Raw genomic sequence first — 23,321 nt, forward strand, 5'->3', positions numbered from 1 at the left:
AGGATGGGGCTAGGAAGACCCCCCAGTGTCTTCTCTTCCTCAGCAATAATGTGAGAGCTCACTGGGGTTGCCACTTATGCCTCTCACTGCAGGCAACACAGAAAGAAAAAAGTAGAAAAATTCTCTAAAAATGATGCAGGCAGAGCTGATGAGGAATTGGTCCCAGGAACTGACAGCCTGACCAAGTGCATATGTCTTCATAAGGTACCGACTTGCCTGAATCTGCGAAAGCTTCTCAGCCTCTTCCTACCACACAGGCTATGCGAACTGTAGGTTTCATCAGTTCTCAGACAGCAATCATCTCAAACTTCCACGCGCAGGGACGATGGAAGGGGGCAATTCCTGGCTTACACACTCTCAGCAACAGGCAGCATCAGGAAGAGGCAAGGCAGAGGCTGTGTGAAAGGAGCCTGGAGAGACGCTGGGGGTCAGGTGGGATCCGGTTCTGCAGCTCCGCTTCTGGAAGGGGTGAGCTGCCGAGTCAGGATGGGACACCCCGACCTTTTAGGATGAGTCCTATGCAGAGGCTAAGAGCAGGAACCATAAGAACACCTGGGGCTGGGCACCTAGGTCTGGATGCCCTTCCCAGCATAGCAGCCAGCTAAGGAGGCTACAAGGAGACAGAAGCGGTACACAGCACTGACATCCAGAGAGCCTCTGCACTGCCACAGTGTGACCTAGGGCCAACCACTCCACCTCTCAGGCCATCTGCACCGCAGATGTAAAATTCAGGACTTGGACAAGATTTTTCAAGGCCCTTCTGGTACTGACATTCTTTCAGGGAAGTTGGTGCAATTATAGCCTGCACTGGGGCTGCAACCAGTACTGGGGCAACAGGTGGACACCTGGGGACATGCAGGTGGGCTGACTGCCAAAGCCCAGAGGCCAGCCCTTGGGTGAGCTGGCCAAGTGGTTTTATTGAAGTTGCCATGCAACGTGGCGAGGCTTAGGCTGTTGGCCAACTCGTCAGATTCCTGAAATTGCTCTCTGATGCCCCCTGGACTGTGTCCCTACGTCCCCCTCCATCACAACGTGAACCATTCTGAAACTGTGATATGAAAAACCAACCCCAGGAAATGTCTATGGGCTGAGTGGGAGAGAACATGGACTTCTGTTCAACAAGGGGCTCCTGTCAACAGACGAGGGGAGGCACTTATTTATCACGTGCCTTCAGTGAGCCCAGGCTAGTTACCACTGCCCCCTCATCATTCCCACAACTCTGAAGCATGCACCTGTCCTCCTATTTCCCAACCGGCACACTGAGGCTCAGAGAGGTTTAGTGGCTTGCCAAGAACAACTCACTGGTAAGAGATGGAGTCCGGATGTGCTCCTGGTGCCTGGCTCTGCAGCCCACTCTGTCCCCTGTGCCTTGCTGCTCCAGTGTGGGAAATCTGCCCTTCCCCCACCCTTGGTCAAAAAGACCTGCCTGAGCCTTTGCAATTCGGTGTCAAAGGAGAGTGCCTCCTGGCCTACACCAAGGCTTGGGAGGTAAAAAGGGTAGCTTAGGTTGGGCGTAATCCTAGCACTTTGGGAGGCTGGGGCAGGTGGATTGCTTGAGCTCAGGAGTTTGAGACCAGCCTGGGCAACACACTGAAACCCTGTTTCTACCAAAAATACAAAAAGTTAGCCAGTTGTGGTGGCATGCACCTTTTGTCCCAGCTACTTGGGAGGCTGAGGTGGAAGGATCACTTGAGCCAGGGAGGCAGAGGTTGCAGTGAGCTGAGATCATGCCACTGCACTCCAGCCTGGGTGACAGAGTGAGCCTGTCTCAAAAAAAAAAAAAAAAAAAGCTTAGGAGAAGAAAAGGTAATAAAAAATAGCAACAGCTAATCTTATTGAACTGTTCTAAGAGCTTCATACATTATTACCTCATTTGAACCTCACAACACTGTGACAGGGCAGGTCCTATTATCATGGTAACATGACAGGACACTGAGGCACACAGAGTAAGGAGCTTGCCGAGGAGATCACGCCACACTGTGCTGCTCTAGGACCAGTGAGTGAAAGGCACAGAGAGGCCACTGCAGAGTCCAGATGAGAACTTTCTGACAGGAAGAGCTGACCCCACCCAACAGGAAAGATTTAGTCAGTGCTGTGTACCGCTTCTGTCTCCTTGTAGCCTCCTTAGCTGGCTGCTATGCTGGGAAGGGCGTCCAGACCTAGGTGCCCAGCCCCAGGTGTTCTTATGGTTCCCGCTCTTAGCCTCTGCATAGGACTCATCCTAAAAGGTCGGGGTGTCCCATCCTGACTCGGCAGCTCACCCCTTCTAGAAGCGGAGCTGCAGAACTGGATCCCACCCGACCCCCAGCGTCTCTCCAGGCTCCTTTCACACAGCCTCTGCCTTGCCTCTTCCTGATGCTGCCTGTTGCTGAGAGTGTGTAAGCCAGGAATTGCCCCCTTCCATCGTCCCTGCGCGTGGAAGTTTGAGATGATTGCTGTCTGAGAACTGATGAAACCTACAGTTCGCATAGCCTGTGTGGTAGGAAGAGGCTGAGAAGTTTTGCAGGTTCAGGCAAGTTGGTACCTTACGAAGACCCCACCCAACAGGAAAGATTCTGCAACTGGAACCATCCAAGCAGGACTGTACGGACAGGCCCTGAGCTCCAAAGCAGTGCTTCCGTGTTGCTGTACTCAGAAAAGCCAGATGAGGGTGCCTGGGGGCTCCCTCACAGCTCCTCTGCGGCCCCTTCACTGCAGGGCGTGGGAGTCTAGACCACCCCAAAGCTTCTACTAGAAGCTTTTACTAGGCATCTAACATCCTCACCAGGGGAGGTCAGGAGACCCAGTGCAGGGTAAATAAACTTCTCTCTTCTAAGAGGACCCTGGGCTGCAACCCAGTTTAGTCGCCTTACGGCAGATCTTGAAATCCTCGTTTTCTCCCTCCACCACTTATCACTGTCAAAAGAAAAATAAACATACTGAGCCAGTCAGAGCGTGTTGGAATAGCATCCGAGCAGATGTCTTCCGAGATCACTCAGATGTGAAAGTTATCATTATCCACTGTGCATTTAAATCTGTTTTAAACTCTTTTGGAGCTAAAAATACCATAATTTTCAGAAGACAGACATGTGTAGCCCTTCCCCATCTCCTGGGTGATGGCAATACTCAGAGGCAATCATCCACTCCCGAGTGTACTTCTTCCAGTTCTGAATAGGGGTGGGTCGGATGGGGCTCAATTCCTCTCCCACTTCCACCTTCCCATAAAAAGAATATACAACAGGAGAACCAGCCCATGCTACCTGCAGGTTACACAAACATTCTCACCACCCAGCAAGAACTGCCTCCCTGAAACCCAAGTCAGTACTCACTGTTTTCTCTCAGTCCAACAATCCATCTGACTCTTGAGGCTAACTGCTAAGAGGAGACTGTCTGCAGGGTTTAGGATTACTAAAGGCAAGCTGCCACATGTTGCTTGCTGCTGGCCCCTGTCTAAGGCAGCCTGGCTGAGATGTCAAGGAAGGTTGAGGCAGGTCCACACCTGGCCCACCAAGCTGGTCATACCAATATGAAGCTGCCTTAGCTGGAGCAGTGTTGTCCAACAGAAGTTTCTGCAATGATAGAAATGTTTTATATTTGCTCTATCGAATACAGTAGCCATTAGGCACACGTGGCCACTGAGTCTTTAAAATGTAGCTACTGTGACTCTGAAATGGAATTTTTAGTTTTTAAGAATTTTAATTAACTTGAATGTAAATGTAAATAGCATATATGCTTAGCAGCTAGCATGTTGGACTATGTAGGCCTTGCTCTCAATCACATAAAGGTGCTCTTGGGCAAGCAGTGGCCCTGACTACAGATGAGACCCAAAGCTGGGCATCCTGGCATGGTTTATCACAGCCAAGCCCTGGAGCAAACCTACATGCCCAGCAATTAGAACTGCAGAACAACCCCACAAAGGAACACCACCAGCCTGTACCAGCCTGTACCATGGGCTGCTGCTTTATCCCCAGTCTATTCTTTCCTTTTACAATAATAGTCTCTTATTTTAATGCCAGTGTATGGCTATCCAGAAAAAAGATCCCCAAAATGATTTTCCAGCCTCCCTTGCAGCTAGTTATGGTCTCACCTAGTATACCCACTGAGATGAAGCCAAGTGACAAGGTTGATTTTCCAGAACCTTCCTTGAAAGATAGCTGCCACGTGCCCTTTGTCCTTTCTTTTTTTTTTTTTTTCTTTCTTCTTTTTTTTAACCTTGCTGCCTGGAAGGCAGATGTGATGTTGATGCTCCGGTCACCTTCACAGACCATGAAGACAAGGGCCAGACCCTATGCTATGCTATGCCATTCAGTGTTTGTCCTCTCCAAAACCCATGTTGAAATTTGGTGGCCACTGTGGCAGCGTTGGGAGGTGGGGTCTAACAGGAAGGGTTTTGGTCATGCGTGTTCTGCCTTTGTGAATGGACTGAGGCTTTTCCTTAGAAAAAAGACTCTGAGAGTGGCTCCCTGTTTGCCTCTTCCACTCCTCTGCTGCATGAGGGTCAGCACTCCTCCCCTCCAGAAGCATTCGAGGTGCTACTTGGAACAGACCGTGCCTTCATGAGACACCAGAACTGCTGGTGCCCGATACTGGATTTCCCAGCCTCCAGAACCATTATGAGCCAATACGTTTCTGTTCATTATAAATCACCCAGTCTCAGGTGTTCTGTTAGAGCAGCACAAAATGGGCTAAGGCACCCAAGTGAGCTAGAAGAAGCCTGGGTCCCTGTGAATTCTGTAGAATAGAATTGTCATATATACTCTGGATTTTACATGAGAAACAAAGAAGCTTCTACCTTGTTGAGCGAGTACAGTTTGAGCATTCTAATCTGAAAATCCAAAATCCAAAATGCTCCAAAATCTGAAAATTCTGGAGCACCAACATGATGCCCAAAGGAAATAGCCATTGGAATATTTTGGATTTCCAAACAGGGATGATGAACTGGTAAGTATAATGCAAATATTCCAAAATCGAAAAAATCCAAAATCCAAAACACCTCTGATTACAAGTATTTTGGATAAGAGATACTCAACCTGTATTATTTTTGGTCTCTGTTAATGAAACTTAATCCTGATAAAGAATCTATTAAAAATGATAGCCTTTTGGCCAGAATCACCATCTTCCAGTAATTTACCAAAATGAGGAATACGAAAGGGAAAGAGGAGAAGTACCTGACATATGCTCTCTAGGCCTTTTAGAAAACAAGAAGTTGTTCTTTTGGCCACATATACGTGAATCTATCAGAAAGGTGATATTGGCAGGGCGTGGTGGCTCAGGTCTATAATCCTAGCACTTTGGGAGGCTAAGGCTGATGGATCGCTTGAGCCCAGGAGTTTGAGATCAGACTGGGCAACATGGTGAAACTCCGTCTCCACAAAAAAATACAAAAATTAGCCAGGCATGGTGGTGAGCACCTACAGTCCCAGCTACTCAGGAGGCTGAGGCAGGAGGATCACTTGAGCCGAGGAGGCAGAGGTTGCAGTGAGCTGAGATTGCGCCACTGCACTCCAGCCTGGGCAACAGATTGAGACCCTGTCTCAAAAAAATAAAAAATAAATACACAAGCTAAAAAAAACTTGTTTTAAAAAGATGGTATCGTAGACATCAAGGGAATGGGCACTGTTCAAAAAGGAATGTCCCACAAGTGTTACCATGGCTAAACTGGAAGAGTCTACAGTGTTCCCCGGCACGCTGCTGGCACTGTTGTAAACAAGTTAAGGGCAAGATTCTTGCCAAGAGAATTAATGGGTGTATGGAGCATATTATGCTAAGAGCTGAGATAGTTTCCTGAAACACATGAAGGAAAATGATCAGAAAAAGAAGGAAGCCAAAGAGAAAGGTACCTAGATTAGACTGAAGTACCAGCCTGCTCCACCCAGGGAAGCACACTTTGTTGGAGCCAATGGGAAGGAGCCTGAGCTGCTGGGACTGATTCCCTCTGATTTCATGCATAATAGGTGCGAAAAATAGGCTGGGTGTGGTGGCTCAAGCGTGCAACCCCAGTACTTTGGGAAGCTCAGGCGGGTGAATCACTTGAGGTCAGGAGTTCGAGTAGCTGAGACTACAGGCACGTGCCACCATGCCCGACTGATTTTGTTTATTTTTTGTAGAGATGGGGGTCTCGCCGTGTTGTCCAGGCTGGTCTTGAACTCATGGACTTAAGCAGTCTTCCAGTCTTGGCCTCCCAAAGTGCTGGGATGACAGGGATGATCCACCACGTCCAGCCATTGATGTGTTTTACCTCTTTTTTTTTTTTTTTTAAGATGGAGTCTTGCACTGTTGCCCAGGCTGGAATGCAGTGGCATGACCTCGGCTCACTGCAAGCTCGCCTCCTGGATTCACGCCATTCTCCTGCCTCAGCCTCCCGAGTAGCTGTGACTACAGGCGCCCACCACCACGCCTGGCTAATTTTTTGTACTTTTAGTAGAGACGGGGTTTCACTGTGTTAGCCAGGATGGTCTCGATCTCCTGACCTTGTGATCCACCCACCTTGGCCTCCCAAAGTGCTGGGATTACAGGCGTGAGCCACCGTGCCCAGCCGATGTGTTTTACTTTTTTAACTTTAACAATCTTTAGTAATATTCTCCACACTAGCCAATTACAAAATGTACATTACAGATGTAATACATCTATTGGCCAGCTACAGCCTGGTCAACATGGCAAAACCCTTTCTCTACTAAAAATACAAAAATTAACTGGGCATGGTGGCATACACCTGTAATCCCAACTACTTGGGAGACTGAGGCATGAGAATTCCTTGAACCTGGGAGGCAGAGGTTGCAGTAAGTTGAGATCACACCACTGCACTCCAGCCTGGGCATGACTCTGCCTCAAAAAAAAAAAAAAGTTGTTAAAAAAAAAAAAAAAGACCACTGGACTATTTAAAAGCAAACAAAACAATAACACAAATCAGGTGCTGTGGTGCATACCTATAATCCCAGCTATTTGGGAGGCCGAGGCAGGAAAACAGCTTGAGCCCAGGAACACAAGACCTCTCTCAGAGGGAAAAAAAGATAACATAGATGAAACTATATACTTACTATTTTCATACTTTTCTGTATGAAGTACCTCTTAAAATTTACATTAAAACAAACAAATACACCGCCAATCAAAGAAGCCAGACACAAAAGAGGGCATACTGTACAGTTCCACTTATAAAAACCCTAGAAAATGCAAACGATGTCATATAAAAGCAGATTCGTTGGCTGCCCAACTGGAGGCTGGTGTGATGCGGAACCTCAAAGGGACACGTGGAGTTGTTTGGGGATAATGGAAACGTTGTGTACTTTGGTAGTGGTTTTCATGAGTGCATGCACACATATCTCAAAACCCATGGTATTATAAACTTTAAATAGATGCAGCTTGATTACATGAATTACACTTTTTTTGTTTTGGAGACAGAGTCTCACTGTCGCCCAGGCTGGAGTGCAGTGGTGCGGTCATGACTCACTGTAGCCTCTGCCTCCCAGATTCAAGCGATTCTCATGCCTCAGCCTCCTGAGTAGCTGGGATTACAGGCACACACCACCACACCCAGGTAATTTTTGTAATTTTTAGTAGAGATGGGGTTTCCCTCTATTGGCCAGGCTGGTCTAAGACTCCCATACTCAAGTGATCCATCTGCCTCGGCCTCCCAAAGTGTTGGGATTACAGGTGTGAGCCACCATGCCTGGCCTAATTACATGAATTATACTTAAAGTTGATTTTTAAAAAGACTATATCCTTACTAAGAGATGAATGCAGCTAAGAGTTTGTGAAGGACATTCGGAAGGTAGTAAGAGGCACTGGTACAAAATGATTATGCATAAATCCTTTGAATTTTCTATTTTATCCTTGTAGAGAGCTGTTTTCATATTTTTCCTAGTAAGTCAAATGCTCCACATTTTTTGAGTACAAAAAGATAATGTATATTTTGTAAATTGGCTAGTATGGAGAATATTAATAAAGACTGTATGTAAAAAAAGTAAAACACATCAATGGCTAGACGTGGTGGGTCACGCCTGTAATCCCAGCACTTTGGGAGGCCGAGGTGGGAAGACTGCTTGAGTCCACGAGCTCAAGAGCAGTCTGAACAACACAGCAAGACCCCATCTCTATAAAAAATAAACAAAATTAGTCGGGCATGGTGGCATGTGCCTATAGTCCCAGACACTCAGGAGGCAGAGGTGGGAGGATAGCTTGAGCTTGGGAGGTTGTGGTTGTAATGAGCCATGATTGTGCCACTGCACTCAGTCTGGGCAACAGAGCGAGATCCTGTCTCAAAAACAAACAAACAAAACACACACACACAATCAAACTATCTGAACAGTAAGATCTAGTTTTTGTTTTAAAAAGGAGCCATACACATATGTACACACTAAAAACATTGGAAGGGTATATACAACAAACATTAACTGAGGTTATTTCAGAATGTAGGATTGTCAGTGATTTGATTTTTACTTCCTTCTTTACACCTTTCTGTTGTGTGAAAACAAGGAACAGGACGATGTTATAGTCAGGGGGGAACATCCCATCACTGTTGTTTATGCAATGAAAGCAACATACGGCCATGTGTCCTTGCTCTGGTAGGCTCTGATGAGAGAGGGCTTCGTTTTATTCATGCTGCCTGGTTACTAACCAGAAAAGTCAAGTTGTACATAGTAACCAAAGAAACCAGGCTAAGACTCTTTTTTTTTTTTTTGAGATGGAGTCTCGCTCTGTCGCCCAGGCTGGAGTGCAGTGGCTGGATCTCAGCTCACTGCAAGCTCCGCCTCCCGGGTTCACGCCATTCTCCTGCCTCAGCCTCCCGAGTAGCTGGGATTACAGGCGCCTACCACCTCGCCCGGCTAGTTTTTTGTATTTTTTTAGTAGAGACGGAGTTTCACCGGGTTAGTCAGGATGGTCTCGATCTCCTGACCTCGTGATCCGCCCGCCTTAGCCTCCCAAAATGCTGGGATTACAGGCTTGAGCCACCGCGCCCGGCCAGGCTAAGACTCTTAAAACCCGTGTTCATGCTCTGACTGTGCTGGTGTTTGCTACCCTAAAGTCATTCGCTCTTTGGATCTCGATTTCCTTATCTGTACAAGACAATGGTTGGATTTAATAATTGCTACAAGTGCCTGTTTCTCAGTTTTCAAAAATCTCAGCTCTGATGCAAACCCGTAGGAATGATGGTAACTGATCTCGTTTTAAAAGATTGGGTGTGAAGTTGCAGGGAGGTTGGTTAAGGGCCTTCAACCCCCACCTCCTCCCTGCATCCCCCATGAATCACTTTCCATCAAGGTAGCAGGCACATCCACTTACAGTCTTCCTGCCAGCAAAAATGAAAGCCATTCTGAGTTCAGACACAAGACCAACATGGGTTCCCGTTAGCAGAAGCTTTTCCAAAGCCCTCACCTCAACCTAGACTCTTTGTTCTGGGCAGGATTTCACAGCTTCTCCATGACCACCAAAAACATCCAGTCACTTAAAAACAGCTTTGGAGCAGCTCAGGCCAGCACTGAGCAATTAGGCATTCATTATGCCCCCTGCCGTTGAGTGGTAATTGGTTTAATGAAGGACTATTAAAAACACATAAAAATCTCAACCAACATAAATAAACAAAGCAGCCAAAGTCAGTGTCTTACATGTGTAACTGGGCCTGCATGTAATGTAATGCTAATGCAAAGAATGCCCCACACAGGCGTTTAGAAATATGCATGTGTGCTCCCTAGGAGGCCAAGTGTTTAATTGGCTTCAATTTTTAAAAATGCTCATTGCATATCATGACCACACATATACACAAGATGTTAATTCTAGAGAGTGGTTTTAACTTCTGACTAGAAAAAACCGTATTCAATTGATGAGAAAGCATAGACAGGCATTCTTTCCACCTTTGCAACTTCCATCCAACAAACAGATGACCGGTGGATTGCCTAACCTCCTCCCCAGGTGCTCACATTTCTGAAGGGTGGCTTTTTGCTGCCAAAGGGATGACTCAGAAGTGGCTCAAAAGGGGCATTCACATTGAGAACTTTTTATTTCCCCGATTCCCCCCACTCTTTTTTGTAGATGGTAGTGAAATGAAGGCAGCTTGGATTGTGAGGGGGAAGGAGCAGGTAGCCGCTGTTGCACGGCTTCCTGCTGGCTGTTCCCCAAGTCCCCGCAGAGTGAGGGACAGACAGTGCCTACGGCTTTAAAGATCACTTGGACTCAGGAAGGGGAACATCGCACACCGGGGCCTATCATGGGGAGGGCAGAGCGGGGAGGGATTGCATTGGGAGTTATACCTGATATAAATGACGAATTGATGGGTGCTGACGAGTTGATGGGTGCAGCACACCAACATGGCACAAGTATACATACATAACAAACCTGCACGTTATGCACATGTACTCTAGAACTTAAAGTATAATAATTAAAAAAAAAAAAAAAAAAAAAGCCAGCAGTCAACAAGTCAGGAACCCAGGTGTGGAGACCTCCCTTTACCTCAAAAGAGGGGAAAAAAAGATAACATAAACTACATACTTAAGATTTTTGTACTTTTCTGTATGAAGTACCTCTTAAAATTTACATTAAAACAAACAAAAATACACCTCCAACCAAAGAAGTCAGACACAAAAGAGTGCATACTGTACAGCTCCACTTACAAAAATCCAGCAAGCCCCCGGTCAATGGAGGGCGCTTCTTTAATCACATCTTCTCCCTCTGGAGGGCAAAGACAAAACTATTCTTAGAAAAACCTCTACTAGCAGCAGATTATTTTTCCTCTTAACAAGAACAACCAGCCAAACTAGTCGAGTAGCATAATTCAGAGGAAACAAGATCCTTTTCCTGCTCAGGATGAAGTGTGGGAGAAAAATGTGAATGAATAGAATCATTTGCTCCTGGGTGAAACTCTTACCATCAAGGAACTCCCATACTTTCCAAATATCGATGCTGCCAACTTCCCAAAGACCAAAACATCACAATCCCCCCATATTTACAAGTTAAAGCAAGCCACGAGTAAGAGAGGAACTGAACCACCCAGGAAAAGGCTGCAGCAAAACAGGAAGTTATAAACAAGGCTCTCAATTCACTATTCTTTGCTGATGTGGGTGCACAGAACACAGAGCCCATTCTTGAGGATTAGACTCAATGATGCTAACATTTGCCTTGCTTGATGAACTCCTCCCCTGAGGCTGACTTTACCTTAAGCGCACCACAGAGTTCAACAGTGTCTGCATCATCAACCACAGTAATTCGAAAATTTGGAGTCTGTAGAAGTTCTTTGAAGAGAAGGCCGTTCTCCATTACTTTGCTGCCTGTCAAAAGGTTAGACAAAAAGGATATTAATAGTGGTCTCTAATCTTAATTTTCACACCTAATACCCTTTAAAATAACTTTCTACTTACTATAAAAGTAACATATGTTCATGATAGGATATTTAGAGAATACATAGGAGCAGATATAAAGTAAAAATATCCCGTTTCCAATAGAGGTGATCATTTACAATTTGACATACATTTTTAACTGACTGAACGTGAATCTAAAGCTTTTCTTGGCCAGACATGATGGCTCACACCTGTAATTCCAGCACTTTGGGAAGCTGAGGCAGGTAAATCACTTGAGGTCAGAAGTTTGAGACCAGCCTGGCCAACATGACGAAACCCCGTCTCTACTAAAAATACAAAAATTAGCTGGGCGTGGTGGCGCATGCCTATAATCCCAGCTACTTGGGAGGCTGAGGCAGGAGAATCTCTTGGACCTGGAGGTGGAGGTTGCAGTGAGCCAAGATCGCACCATGGCACTCTGGCCTGGTTGACACAGTGAGACTCTGTCTAAAAAAAAAAAGTTTTTCTCAAAATTGGGAACATAACATATACGTGGTTTCATCATCTGCTTTCTCTGAATTTGAGAAGATGGAAATGCTGTCAGAGTACTTGTTTTTGCTACCACTATATTCCCCTCCTTTGGGACAGTGCCTGGGATGTGATGACGTTCACTAGTTTTCACATATTTATTATAGTTATATATATTTTTTGTTTTGGAAACGTTTGATTAAAATATAAAAACAAACAAAAATAAAGTCTTACACACAAAGCCTGATGTGAAATCTGCTGTGGTTGGTGGGGTTCAGGGTGAGGTTAACCAAATCCACCCTACCTAGCTCTAGAGAGACTGAAAATCAGGATCATAAGGTTTACCAGCCAAGTCCTGGCTCCCAAATCAGTGTCACCACACAGAGATAGCAGAAGGCACACTGAATACTACAGCACTTGGGCTCTGTCTGCCTCGAGGTGGGAGACCAACTGTTCCCAAGCCTGTCTGCACAGACAATCATTTGGGGATCTTTATAAATACCAAAGCCCATGCCTCCTCTCCGACCAATTAAATTACAATCTCTGGAGTGGAGCGGGCATCAATCATTTTTGAAACTCCCCAGGTGATTCCAATGGGCAGACAAGTATGAAAACCTCTGATATAACCTCCTTCAGCTTCTGCTTCATCGGTAACAATACTATGGTACAGCTAAATGAGAATCATATGTGAAAACAGTCTTTCAGTGGTAAGAAGCACTCAGAGATCCCAAGTAATCATCATGGAGTCAGCTGACATTTGCATGCTTATTTTTTTATTTACTTATTTTTTTTGAGACGGAGTCTCCCTCTGTCACCCAGGCTGGAGTACAGTGGCGCAATCTGGGCTCACTGCAACCACCGCCTCCCGGGTTCAAGCAATTCTCCTGCCTCAGCCTCCTGAGTAGCTGGGATTACAGGCACCCACCACCACACCCGGCTAATTTTTGTATTTTTAGTGGAGACGGGGTTTCACCATGTTGGCCAGGCTAGTCTTGAACTTCTGACCTCGTGATCCACCCATCTCAGCCTCCCAGGGTGCTAGGATTACAGGCGTGAGCCACTGCACCTGGCCATGCATGCTTATTATTATGATTTTCTCCATGTACAGACAGGGAAACAGAGGCCCAGAGAGGTTTGCCAACTTGCCCGTGGTCAAACAGCTGGTAGAAGGAGAGCCCAAATTCTAACCCATATACTGCTCTGGCTGCCAGGGCCCATGCTCTGAGTCTCTATCCTACGCCACCTCTTGGGGATGGGAAGAGAGAGGATAAAACAAGCAAAAATCAAACAAACACACATCAGAATTAGAGCTATACATTTCCAAAGCACAAAAAAGCATGATTATCAGCCAGCACGGTGGCTCACACCTGTAATCCCAGCACTTTGGGAGGCTGAGGTGGGCAGATCACAAGGTCAAGAGATTGCAGCCATCCTGGCTAACACAGTGAAACCCTGTCTCTACTAAAAATACAAAAAATTAGCTGGGCATGGTGGCACGCACCTGTCATCCCAGCTACTTAGGAGGCTGAGGCAGAAGCATCGCTTGAACCCAGGAGGCGGAGGTTGCAGTGAGCCGAGATCGCGCCACTGCACTCCAGCCTGGGTGACAGAGCAAGACTCCGTCTTGGAAAAAAAAAAAAAAAAAAGCCAAAGAAACAGCAAGATTGTCAACAACTAAAATTACACCAAGAAGTGACACAATGTCAAAATAATCCAGGCCATCTGAGGGTTGAGAGAGGGTGGGGAATGGATGAAATGAGACTGGCTCCGTTAACCATTTCTAAAGATGGGTGATGGGCACGTGAGGTTCAGGATACTGCTCTACTTTTGTTTTCTGAAAAGTTTCATAATAAAACACAGTATCTACACCCAATACTTAGAAACACAGGCTACTCTGTAGCATTACTGTTCTTTCATTTAGCTGAGTTCCCCTTTTCCAAATGTTAGAACTATGTCAGTTTGTGCAAACTGTTCTCTTCCTTTTTAAACAGTCCACCAGGCTGTCTAGGTGACTTTGCAACACTCTTGCATCATCTGGGTTGGGTAAACCAGCCCCTGGCCCCTACATCATATTATAGCCTCACCGTGTCCCTGTTCCCACTGCTCAGTGCCTCCAACATGAAGGATGCTCTTGAACATTGCAGACTGGCCCCTCCCTCAAGTCACTTGAATCCAGCCGTCTGCAGCTGGATGCTTGGGTTGCTGGTGAACAAACTGAGGAATGGGCAGGGGAACGCACACTCTTGGCTTGCCATAGATACAATGTAGGGTCTATGGGTTACTCTGTGGCTGCAAATAACACACAGTGTCCATCCAAAAGGTGGGCTTGATTTACAGCAATCTCATATTTTCTCAAAGGTACCTTTTAAAATTTATTACCTTAAATCATGGATAAGAGGTACTAACTTTATTTATTTATTTATGAGACAGAGTCTTGTTGTGTTGCCCAGGCTGGAGTGCAGTGGCACTATCTCGGCTCACTGCAACTCCACCTCCCAGGCTCAAGCGATTCTCCCACCTCAGCCTCCTGAGTAGCTGGAACCACAGGCATGTGCCACCATGCTCGGCTAATTTTTGTATTTTTAGTAGAGATGGGGTTTCGCCATGTTGGCCAGGCTGGTCTCGAACTCCTGACCTCAAGCAATCCACCTGCCTTGGTCTTCCCAAGTGCTGGGATTACAGGCATCAGCCACCACGCCCAGCCCACTAATTTTATTATTAATATAATACCAGTCATAAGCCAGTGTGTTGGCTCCCGCATGTAATCCCAGCACTTTGAGAGGCTGAGGCAGGTGGATTGCTTGAGGTCAGGATTTCAAGACCAGCCTGGTCAGCATGGCAAAATCCCATCTCTACAAAAAATCTCTACAAAATCCCATCTCTACACTGCACTCCAGCCTGGGCAACAGCGTGAGACTCTATCTCAAAAAGAACAACAACAAACCCCAGTCATAAACAGTGACATGGCAAGCAGGGACTCGGGCACCTGTACAGAACAGATAATGCCGGACACCCATGTGGAAAGGCTGCCCAAAACTCGATGTAAACCAAAGACAGGAAAATCCCCTTTCTCTGTCACACCAAGTTTTAGAGGCAATTAACCTATTTAATTAAACTCCTTCAAAACCCTTATTTTTGTTTGTGATTCCGTATGTGTTTGTGTGCTTAGAAGTTCCATAAGGAGCTTATGTATTCTAGACATTTGGCACCATGCCTGATACATAAGAGGGTTTGAAAAATATTTGTGGAATGACTGGATAAAAAGTCTCAGAGTCTGCGGTATACCCCAAGAACGAAGGGAGACTTCACCACAAGAGGGCACTGTAGTTCACCATGACAGGATTTTGAAGCCTGAAGCTGCCCTATCTGAAGACTCAAGGGGGCCACGATTCCTGAACCTACCATAATTTAAAATAGTCCCTATGCATCAACAAAGGATGTCTGGATAACCACACTGCAATGACCAAATACAGAAAATGTAATGTTTACATAATATTATTATCTAACATACAATCCACATTCAAATCTCACCCATCACCTCCGCATTGTCTTCCACAGCAACCCTCCCCTCCCTGCCCAATCCAGGATCCCACGCTGCACTTAGTGCTCATGTCTCCTTTTTTATTTTCAGAGAAAAGGTCTTGCTCTGTCACCCAGGGTGGAGTGCCGTGGTGCGATCACTGCTCACTGCAGCCTCCACCTCCCATGCTGAAGCAATCCTCTCACCTCAGCCTCTCGAGTAGCTGGGACTATAGGCACGCACCACCACACCCAGCTAATTTTTGTATTTTTAGTAAAGATGAGGTTTCATTTGTCATGTTGGCCAGGCTGGTCTCAAACTCCTGACTTCAGGTGATCTGCCTGCCTTGGCCTTCAAAAGTGCTGGGATTACAGGTATGTGCCACCATACCTGGCTAATTTTTGTATTTTTTGTAGAGATGGGATCTCATTATGTTGCCCAGGCTGGTCTCAAACTCCTGGGCTCAAGTGATCATCCCACCTTGGCCTCCCAAAGTGCTAAGATAATAGGTGTGAGTCACGACGCCTGGCTTAGTAATATATCTTTAGTACTCTTTAATCTGGGACACTCCTTTAGCCTTTCATTGTCTTTCATGACACTGACTTTTTTGAAGAGTCAAAGATGTCATAGGCCTGTTGTTTTGTAACATATTCCTTACTTTGGGCTTGTCTGATATTCTCATGATTAAATCCAGGTTATAGACCAGGCACAGTGGCTTGCACCTGTAATCCTGGTACTTCAGCAGGCTGAGACAGGAGGATCCCATGAGGCCAGGAATTCAAAATTAATTAATTCAGGTTACATAAAACAATTTTTAAAACACCACTTTCATATTCTATCTCACTTTCAATGTTTTACTTAATTTTTCTTTTTTAAAGAGATAGGGTCTTGCTGCCACCCAGGCTGGAGTGCAGTGGCATGATCATAGCCATTGCAGTGACTACAGCCTTGCTCAAACTCCCAGCCTCAAGGTGATCCTCTCACAGCAGTCTCCTGAGTAGCTGGGACTATAGGTATGTACTACCACACCAGGCTAATTGAAAACATTTTTTTTTTCCTTTTTTGGAAACTCCCAGCTACACTTCCCAGGCTGATTTCAAACTCTTGGCCTCACATGATCCTCAGCTTTAGCCTTGCGAGTAGCTGGTATAACAGGCATGAGCTACTCCACCCAGAAATGCTTTACTTAATTTAATTCAGGTCATCAGTGCCTACCACAGTCCACCCCACAGACAAGGCATAGAAGCACCAGGTAAAGAAATGCCAGAGGGAAAGAAATGTAACTTGTGTGCTTTTATCTGTCTTTTCAAACTAAAAAAGCCTAATGCACCCAACTAGAAACTTTCCTACAACAAACAGGGCTAGAGTTACAGCCAGGATTGGATCAGGAACTGAGACTGGAGATTAAGATTTAGTCTTCCAGAATGAACTGGGAAAGGATTACTAGCAGATACGATTGAGTTAGAACGAACTAGTTAATAATCTCTTTGCGAAAATATAAGTAATTATATAACAATTTCATAGGCTACATTAAAACTGCAGATGAATAAAAGAATTAACTGTAAAAGAATAAGACCTATTCATTTATGTATGTACTAGGATACGTACATAAACAAATTTTTTTCCAGAAGAATATTTAGAAACTGCTAATAGTAAAAGCCATTAAAAAAGAATGAAACCAGCTGGATGCGGTGGCGCACACCTGTAATCCCAGCATTTTGGGAGGCCGAGGCAGGCGGATCATGAGGCCAATATGGTGAAACCCCGTCTTTACTAAAAATACAAAAATTAGCTTGGCGTGGTGGCACATGCCTGTAATTCTAGTTACTTGGAGGCTGAGGCAGGAGAATCGCCTGAACCAGGGAGTTGGAGGTTGCAGTGAGTCAAGATTACACCACTGCACTCAAGCCTAGCGACAGGGTGAGACTCCATCTCAAAAAAACAAACAAACATAAAAAAGAATGAAATTATGTCCTTTGCAGCATGGATGCGGCTGGAAGCCATTATCCTAAGCGAGTTAACACAGGAACAGAAAACCAAATACTACATGTTCTCACTTATAAGTGAGAGCTAAACATTGGGTACTCACAAACATAAAGATGGCAATAACAGGTACTGGGGACTACTAGAGAGGAGAGAAAGGAGGGAAGGATTGAAAAACTACCTATTGGGTACTATGCTCACCACCTGGATGACAGGATTAGTCATAACCCAGACCTCAGCATCACGCAATACACCCATGTAACAAGCCAGCACATGTACCCGTGGAATCTAAAATAAAAGCCGAAATTATAAAAAACAAAAAAGAAACTGCTAGCAGTGATTCCCTCTGGGAAGAGAGAAATGGATGGGAAATTACAATCTTAGTTCTATTTTTCCACCTTCTCATGGTGCTTGAAATTTTTTTTAAACCTGTGTACCATTTTTGTAAATGACAACCTGGGCAGGTCATATCACAGGCTATTCTTTTCTTCTTTACATTATTTGTGATACTTCTCCTCTCCAAAAAATACTGTTTTCCAAAAGAAAAGTTTTGTGTCCAAATATATGGAATTGTTGATGGAATGCTATGCAGTTATGAGGATGTACAGTATGTTAACAGACTCTGAAAGGTTTTTGTTACATATTCAGCGAATAAAGCAATTATTAAATAGTATATGATTTACTACAAACATAATAGTTTGTACAAATAGAGAAAAAGGATAGATAACAAAACTATCAAAATTTTAAAATAGCTTTCTTTTGATTATCTCTATCTTTTTTTTTTTTGTTTTTTTTTTTTTGAGACAGAGTCTCGCTCTGTCGCCCAGGCTGGAGTGCAGTGGCTGGATCTCAGCTCACTGCAAGCTCCGCCTCCCGGGTTTACGCCATTCTCCTGCCTCAGCCTCCTGAGTAGCTGGGACTGTAGGCGCTCTCCACATCGCCTGGCTAGTTTTTTTGTATTTTTTAAATTAGAGACGGGGTTTTACCGTGTTAGCCAGGATGGTCTCGATCTCCTGACCTCGTGATCCGCCCATCTCAGCCTCCCAAAGTGCTGGGATTACAGGTTTGAGCCACCGCGCCCAGCCGATTATCGCTATCTTCCATAATAATCATGTAAAATACCTCCATAATTAAAAATAAAAATTAAGGTAGAAAATTCCAAAAAACCCTAAAAAGTCCCATGTATAGGCAGGTACAAGAATCTGGAGCTACATTTTCCTGCGCATTCATCTCACACAAGCGAGCCTGACTGACATCTCTCAGAGCTTCCTTTTACAAAGCTGCCAAGGAGAAATGATTCATATTGCTTGCAGGTTTGACAAGGGGGAAAGTGAGTTCTGTAGTGGTAGATAAACTTTTGCAAAGCATCTGAAAATACAATAATATTACTCTTCCAACAAAGCATCCTTTAATATGGTACATGGACACTTGAGAACGAATTCTCAAAGCCCCTTTTAAAAGAAATGAAAATTTTCATAACGTCAATGTGAGAACAATGTATCTACCCTATGATATGTAAGAGTAGAAAAGGCTTACTATTTCAGGAAACAGAAGACTCAAATTTGTTCCTGGCTTCTACAGTAGTGTGGAATCTTGGGGCAGGTAATTTATTCTCTCAGTCTTATTATTCACCTGAAAATGGGGGTCATTCAACCAATGTTTAGATCTCATTGGAATCAATGAGGATCCAGATACTAGTATCTGTAAGAAAAGAAAATTTGCGTTTCCAAGGCCAGGGGACCCCTACCATGGATGTAGCCACCTGTTTCTTGGTACAAGCAACCTTGCACCTTTGTGTTTAACCTCAATAATTCACTATTGGATCACAGCAAGTCAGAATGGTCTTCTTGGCAGTATTCATTTATATTCATTCTGGAGGCTGTTGAAACACTTCAGTCCCACAAAATAGCCTCCTTATGTAAACCCCTGCCCCACTGAATGCCCACTTAGGAATGTTAAGAGGGAGAGTGAAGAGTCTGTTACAGAAAATATCAGAAATGGAATATGTACAAGTTCAAACATCAAATGTCCAGACTCCTGGGGCCCCTCCCAGGCAGTGCTTACCTATGGTGGTCTCACAGAACTTCTCTGCAGCCACCTCATTGGCAATGTTGGCTCCCATCAGCACACTGATGTCAATGCCCATCTTCTCGCGGATGATGTCAGAAATGAGTTTCAGCCCCTCGGGGCCCTCGTCTATGCCCTACAAGGATGCCAAGAAGTTAGGAGAAAACAAACCGCCCAATCAAAGAGGCATGGGATAGCAGATGTCCCATGGCTACACAACTTGAAAAATGTCTCCTACTTACAAGAGTAAGCATCTATACCGCCTATGTACAGCTTAAAGAAGAATCAAATGAAGAAAATAAACATGTACTCATCACTCGTGTTAAGAAATAGAATGTGACTGTCACCACTGAAGTCCCCTGTGCGTCTCCTCTCAAGTTCATCCTCCTTCTACCCCTGCTCCCCAGCGTGAACCACTGTCCTGAATGCTGTATGCATTGCTCCCTTGCTTTTCTTGATTATTTTACCACATCGGATGGTCCCTAAACAATGTTGTATGTCATTATCCCTGGTGTTTCAAGTCTATACAGAGAATTGTGCCATTCACCTGTGCTGTCTTGAATTACAATATCGTTTTACAGATTCACTCATGTGGCTGCATGAAACTTCTGGTTCGTTTCTGTTCGCTTACTGCATAGTATTCCAGCATGAATAGTTCACATTTCATTTGTCTGTTCTCTACATTTGGGTTGCTCTGGTTTGCCTTCATGAACATTCATCTGTAAATGCTCTGGCACAGCCTCTCTTGGGAGTTTTTTTTTGTTTTGTTTTTTTTTTGAGACGGAGTCTCGGAGTCTCGCTCTGTCGCCTAGATTGGAGTGCAGGGGTGCGACCTTGGCTCACTGCAAGCTCTGCCTCCCGGGTTCACGCCATTCTCCTGCCTCAGCCTCCTAAGCAGCAGGGACTACAGGCCCGCTCCAGCACACCTGGCTAAGTTTTTGTATTTTAGTAGGGACGGGGTTTCACTGTGTTAGCCAGGATGGTCTCACTCTCCTGACCTCATGATCCGCTCTTGGGAGTTCTTAATCTTTCCAACGACATGGGCCTTACCCCTGGTAGTCTGGTGAAGTTTATGGACTCATTCTCAGAATTTCACAGGCATAAAACCAAATACCTAAAATAACCCAGGAATCCAATTATGTTGAAATTTGTTTAAAAAACAAATTTACGATAAAGTAATATATGCACTGTTTTATTAATGCAATTAGAAAAAGATGTCATGGCAGGTCTAATAATTATCACAATTTCCAAGTAGTGACGAGTATAAACGATACCTTGAGATATCGGAAAAAGGTGTAAAGTGAAATGAAAGCCCTGTGACTCCTATTGACAACAAGGTCTCAGATCCTGCTAATACTACTGTTCCTGAAACGTTGGCTGTGAGCTGCATTCACAAATGAAGAGAATGTTCATTTCACTTACAGGTTAAAATGAGTTAGAATGCAAGGATTTTTTTTTTTCCTCTACAATTAAGTGCATGCACTTCCCGCATTCACCCTGTGGACCCTCAGAGGTTGTTTGTGGAGTTCTGGTTAAAAACACACGCGTTAGTGTATATATCCAGGAATGGGCTCTAACGGTTATTAATCTTCCAGCTAATTCAAACGGCTGGTGGTTTCCAGATGGCAGGCTGAGCCCCCAGAGTGGACTGGCAGAGGCGGCACAGCTCCTCACATCACGGCCGCTGCTAGTCTGCTGCAACAGAAAGCAGCCCACTCTCAACCTGAGCTAAACTAGTCTTGTATGTTTTATGACCTTTTGGGCATCTTTAAAAACACAAACGAAAAACTGCCACAACTTCCCCTTCAGCTCCAAATCTCAAGCAGATGAGAGTGTGAGGAAATGAAATGTCCTGATAAGCAATGTCCAGCCCTGGGCGGCGCGCACTCGAGTTACCTTGATGAGGGTGATTCCCAGCGCTTTCTTGGGCACTCTCCCAGTGATCTCATCACAGATCCTGTGAATGAACTGGTGGGGAATGACAAACACCAGCAGGTCTGCGTCCTGCACAGCCTCGCTGAGATTTGAGATGGCAACCTGCAACCAAAAGGCAGAGAAGACAGTTTCTCCTCCTATATCAAACTATGCCTGTCCACATGGTTTCACTCACCATTTATCAGATGCCTCCTATGTGCAGAGCACTGTACAGATAGACAAAGAAGGCCAATGTGTTTGCTTTGCCTTCCTTATTCCTTATGCGGGTCTGAAGCAGAGGGTTTGCCTCTGTCACCAGCTGGGCAGGTGACTTATTCTCTCCACCCCTCAACTGCCTTATCTGCAAAAGGCACCACTAATAACACTATGTGGGTTGCTCTCTGTTGCTCTCCCACCTCACCAGCCCTCCATCCATTTTCTGCTCTTCTCTGCCCCATTCTTTTCCCAGGAGGCTGCTTTCTCTCAACTGTTTCCCCAGGCTCCCTTGTTCTCTGGCTTCCAGTGGGCTTCAGCCAGTGGGAGGCACTGTCAGGAGATCAAAGGATGGGAGGAGAGACAGGTCTCCTTGGGCCACTTCTGCCCAGGCTCACAGTGCTTCTGGCTTGGCTTCATTCTACAGCTGCACCTGCTGCCAGGCAGCCCCTTTCTAAGGCCATGTCTCTAAGCCCTCTTCAGGCTGGCGACATGTTCTTTCCCTGACCCTTTCAGGGGTGGTAATGGCTTCCTGCTGTTGCTAATCTCTGAGCACTTCACCAACCCCCGTTGATTCCCTCGACCCTATGGCCCCTCTGTAAATGATCCCACACTAAACTCTCCTTTGAGAGCACCGCTGTGAGGACTAAATGATACAGAAAAGTGCCTGAGACTTGATATACACTCAATACATGTCAGCTATTACGACAATTTCTTTCCTTAAGGGTGAAGATTAGTTTAACACGGCAGAAGTGAGGGCATGCAGTGCAGACTCCAGGGCACACGGTCTCTGGCAAAGGCTGCTTGCTGCGCCTAGTATCTGTTCTTGCTTATTCCTCAGCATTAGAACCCCTAGTTTCAAGCTGGGCTCCTGAATGCCGGCAAAGAAGGCTATGTTTCCCTGTGTTCCTTGCAGCTAGGTATACCATGTGACTGAGTTCTGATCAAGGCAGCATCAGTGGAAGTGCTGCCTGTGACTTCTAGAAAATGTCCTGGAAAGTCCTTCTCCTTCCTTTTGCCAGTGGGAATGTGAAGGCATAGCTGGAATTCAGACAGTCATCTTAGAGCAGAAGGAGGACAGCACATGCCGAGATGGCAGAACAGTGGAATCAAACGAGTCTCTGCCACCACGATGCTGCACCAACCACAAACGTCTTTACATGAGAGAAAAATGCACAAGCATTTACCTTGCTTAGACCACTGTTATTTTAGGTTTTCTGTCCTATGTATTTAAACCTAACTATAACTGACTTAGTCCCCATTAAGCATTCCTGGTTCCCAAAATGAAAGGCCTTGGATGAAGATTCTTCTCTGAGGAAACCGTGTCTGTCACAGGAACATCGTTCAGAATGGGCCAGCCTCTGAGGAAACCTAGTTTGGGGGTTGTGATGGAGACTGCCAACTCCCAGCCAAAATTCCTTCTCCGCTTTCTCTATAATCACAGACCTGTAAGCTGGTCGCTGGTCATCTAGCCAAAGACTGCGTTTCCCAGCAGTCTTTGCAGCTACACACGGCCATGGACCAAGTGCTCATTGTTGGATGTGAGAGGGAGAAGTGGGTTCCACTGACAGCCCAGAGCCCTCAAGACAGTGAGTTGCCTCCTCCACACTTTCTCTTCCCCCTTACCGTGAGCTGAAAACCTTGGTAACTTAGCCTTGATCACAGTGACGGTTACAAGGCCTAGGAGATGGTACAGAAAAAAAAGGGACCAAGAATAATAGTGTAAAGTGAAGCACTGGAGTATTTCCATGTGAGAGGAAGACAAGTCTCTTGTTCTTTGTCACATTATTATGTCTTTTGCAGTATCTTAGCCTATTACCTTGACTAATGCCTGTGCTAAGAGTTACTCC

General features: G+C 45.3%; 1 protein-coding gene across 2 annotated transcripts in view; it reads right to left on the minus strand.

Moving 5' to 3' along the window:
• GPD1L (glycerol-3-phosphate dehydrogenase 1 like) overlaps nt 1–23,321 on the minus strand; it is a 65,491-nt gene that overhangs the window by 12,346 nt on the left and 29,824 nt on the right. For both annotated transcript variants that reach the window (XM_023192261.1, XM_023192262.1), the window contains exons 3-5: nt 21,241–21,381; nt 19,342–19,480; nt 11,125–11,237 (exon numbers count right to left, since the gene is read on the minus strand). In XM_023192261.1, the coding sequence (XP_023048029.1) occupies nt 11,125–11,237; nt 19,342–19,480; nt 21,241–21,381 (393 nt within the window). The remainder of the gene's footprint in view (nt 1–11,124; nt 11,238–19,341; nt 19,481–21,240; nt 21,382–23,321) is intronic.

This window comes from Piliocolobus tephrosceles, chromosome 2, assembly GCF_002776525.5.
Source record: "Piliocolobus tephrosceles isolate RC106 chromosome 2, ASM277652v3, whole genome shotgun sequence".
Lineage (NCBI taxonomy): Eukaryota > Metazoa > Chordata > Mammalia > Primates > Cercopithecidae > Piliocolobus > Piliocolobus tephrosceles.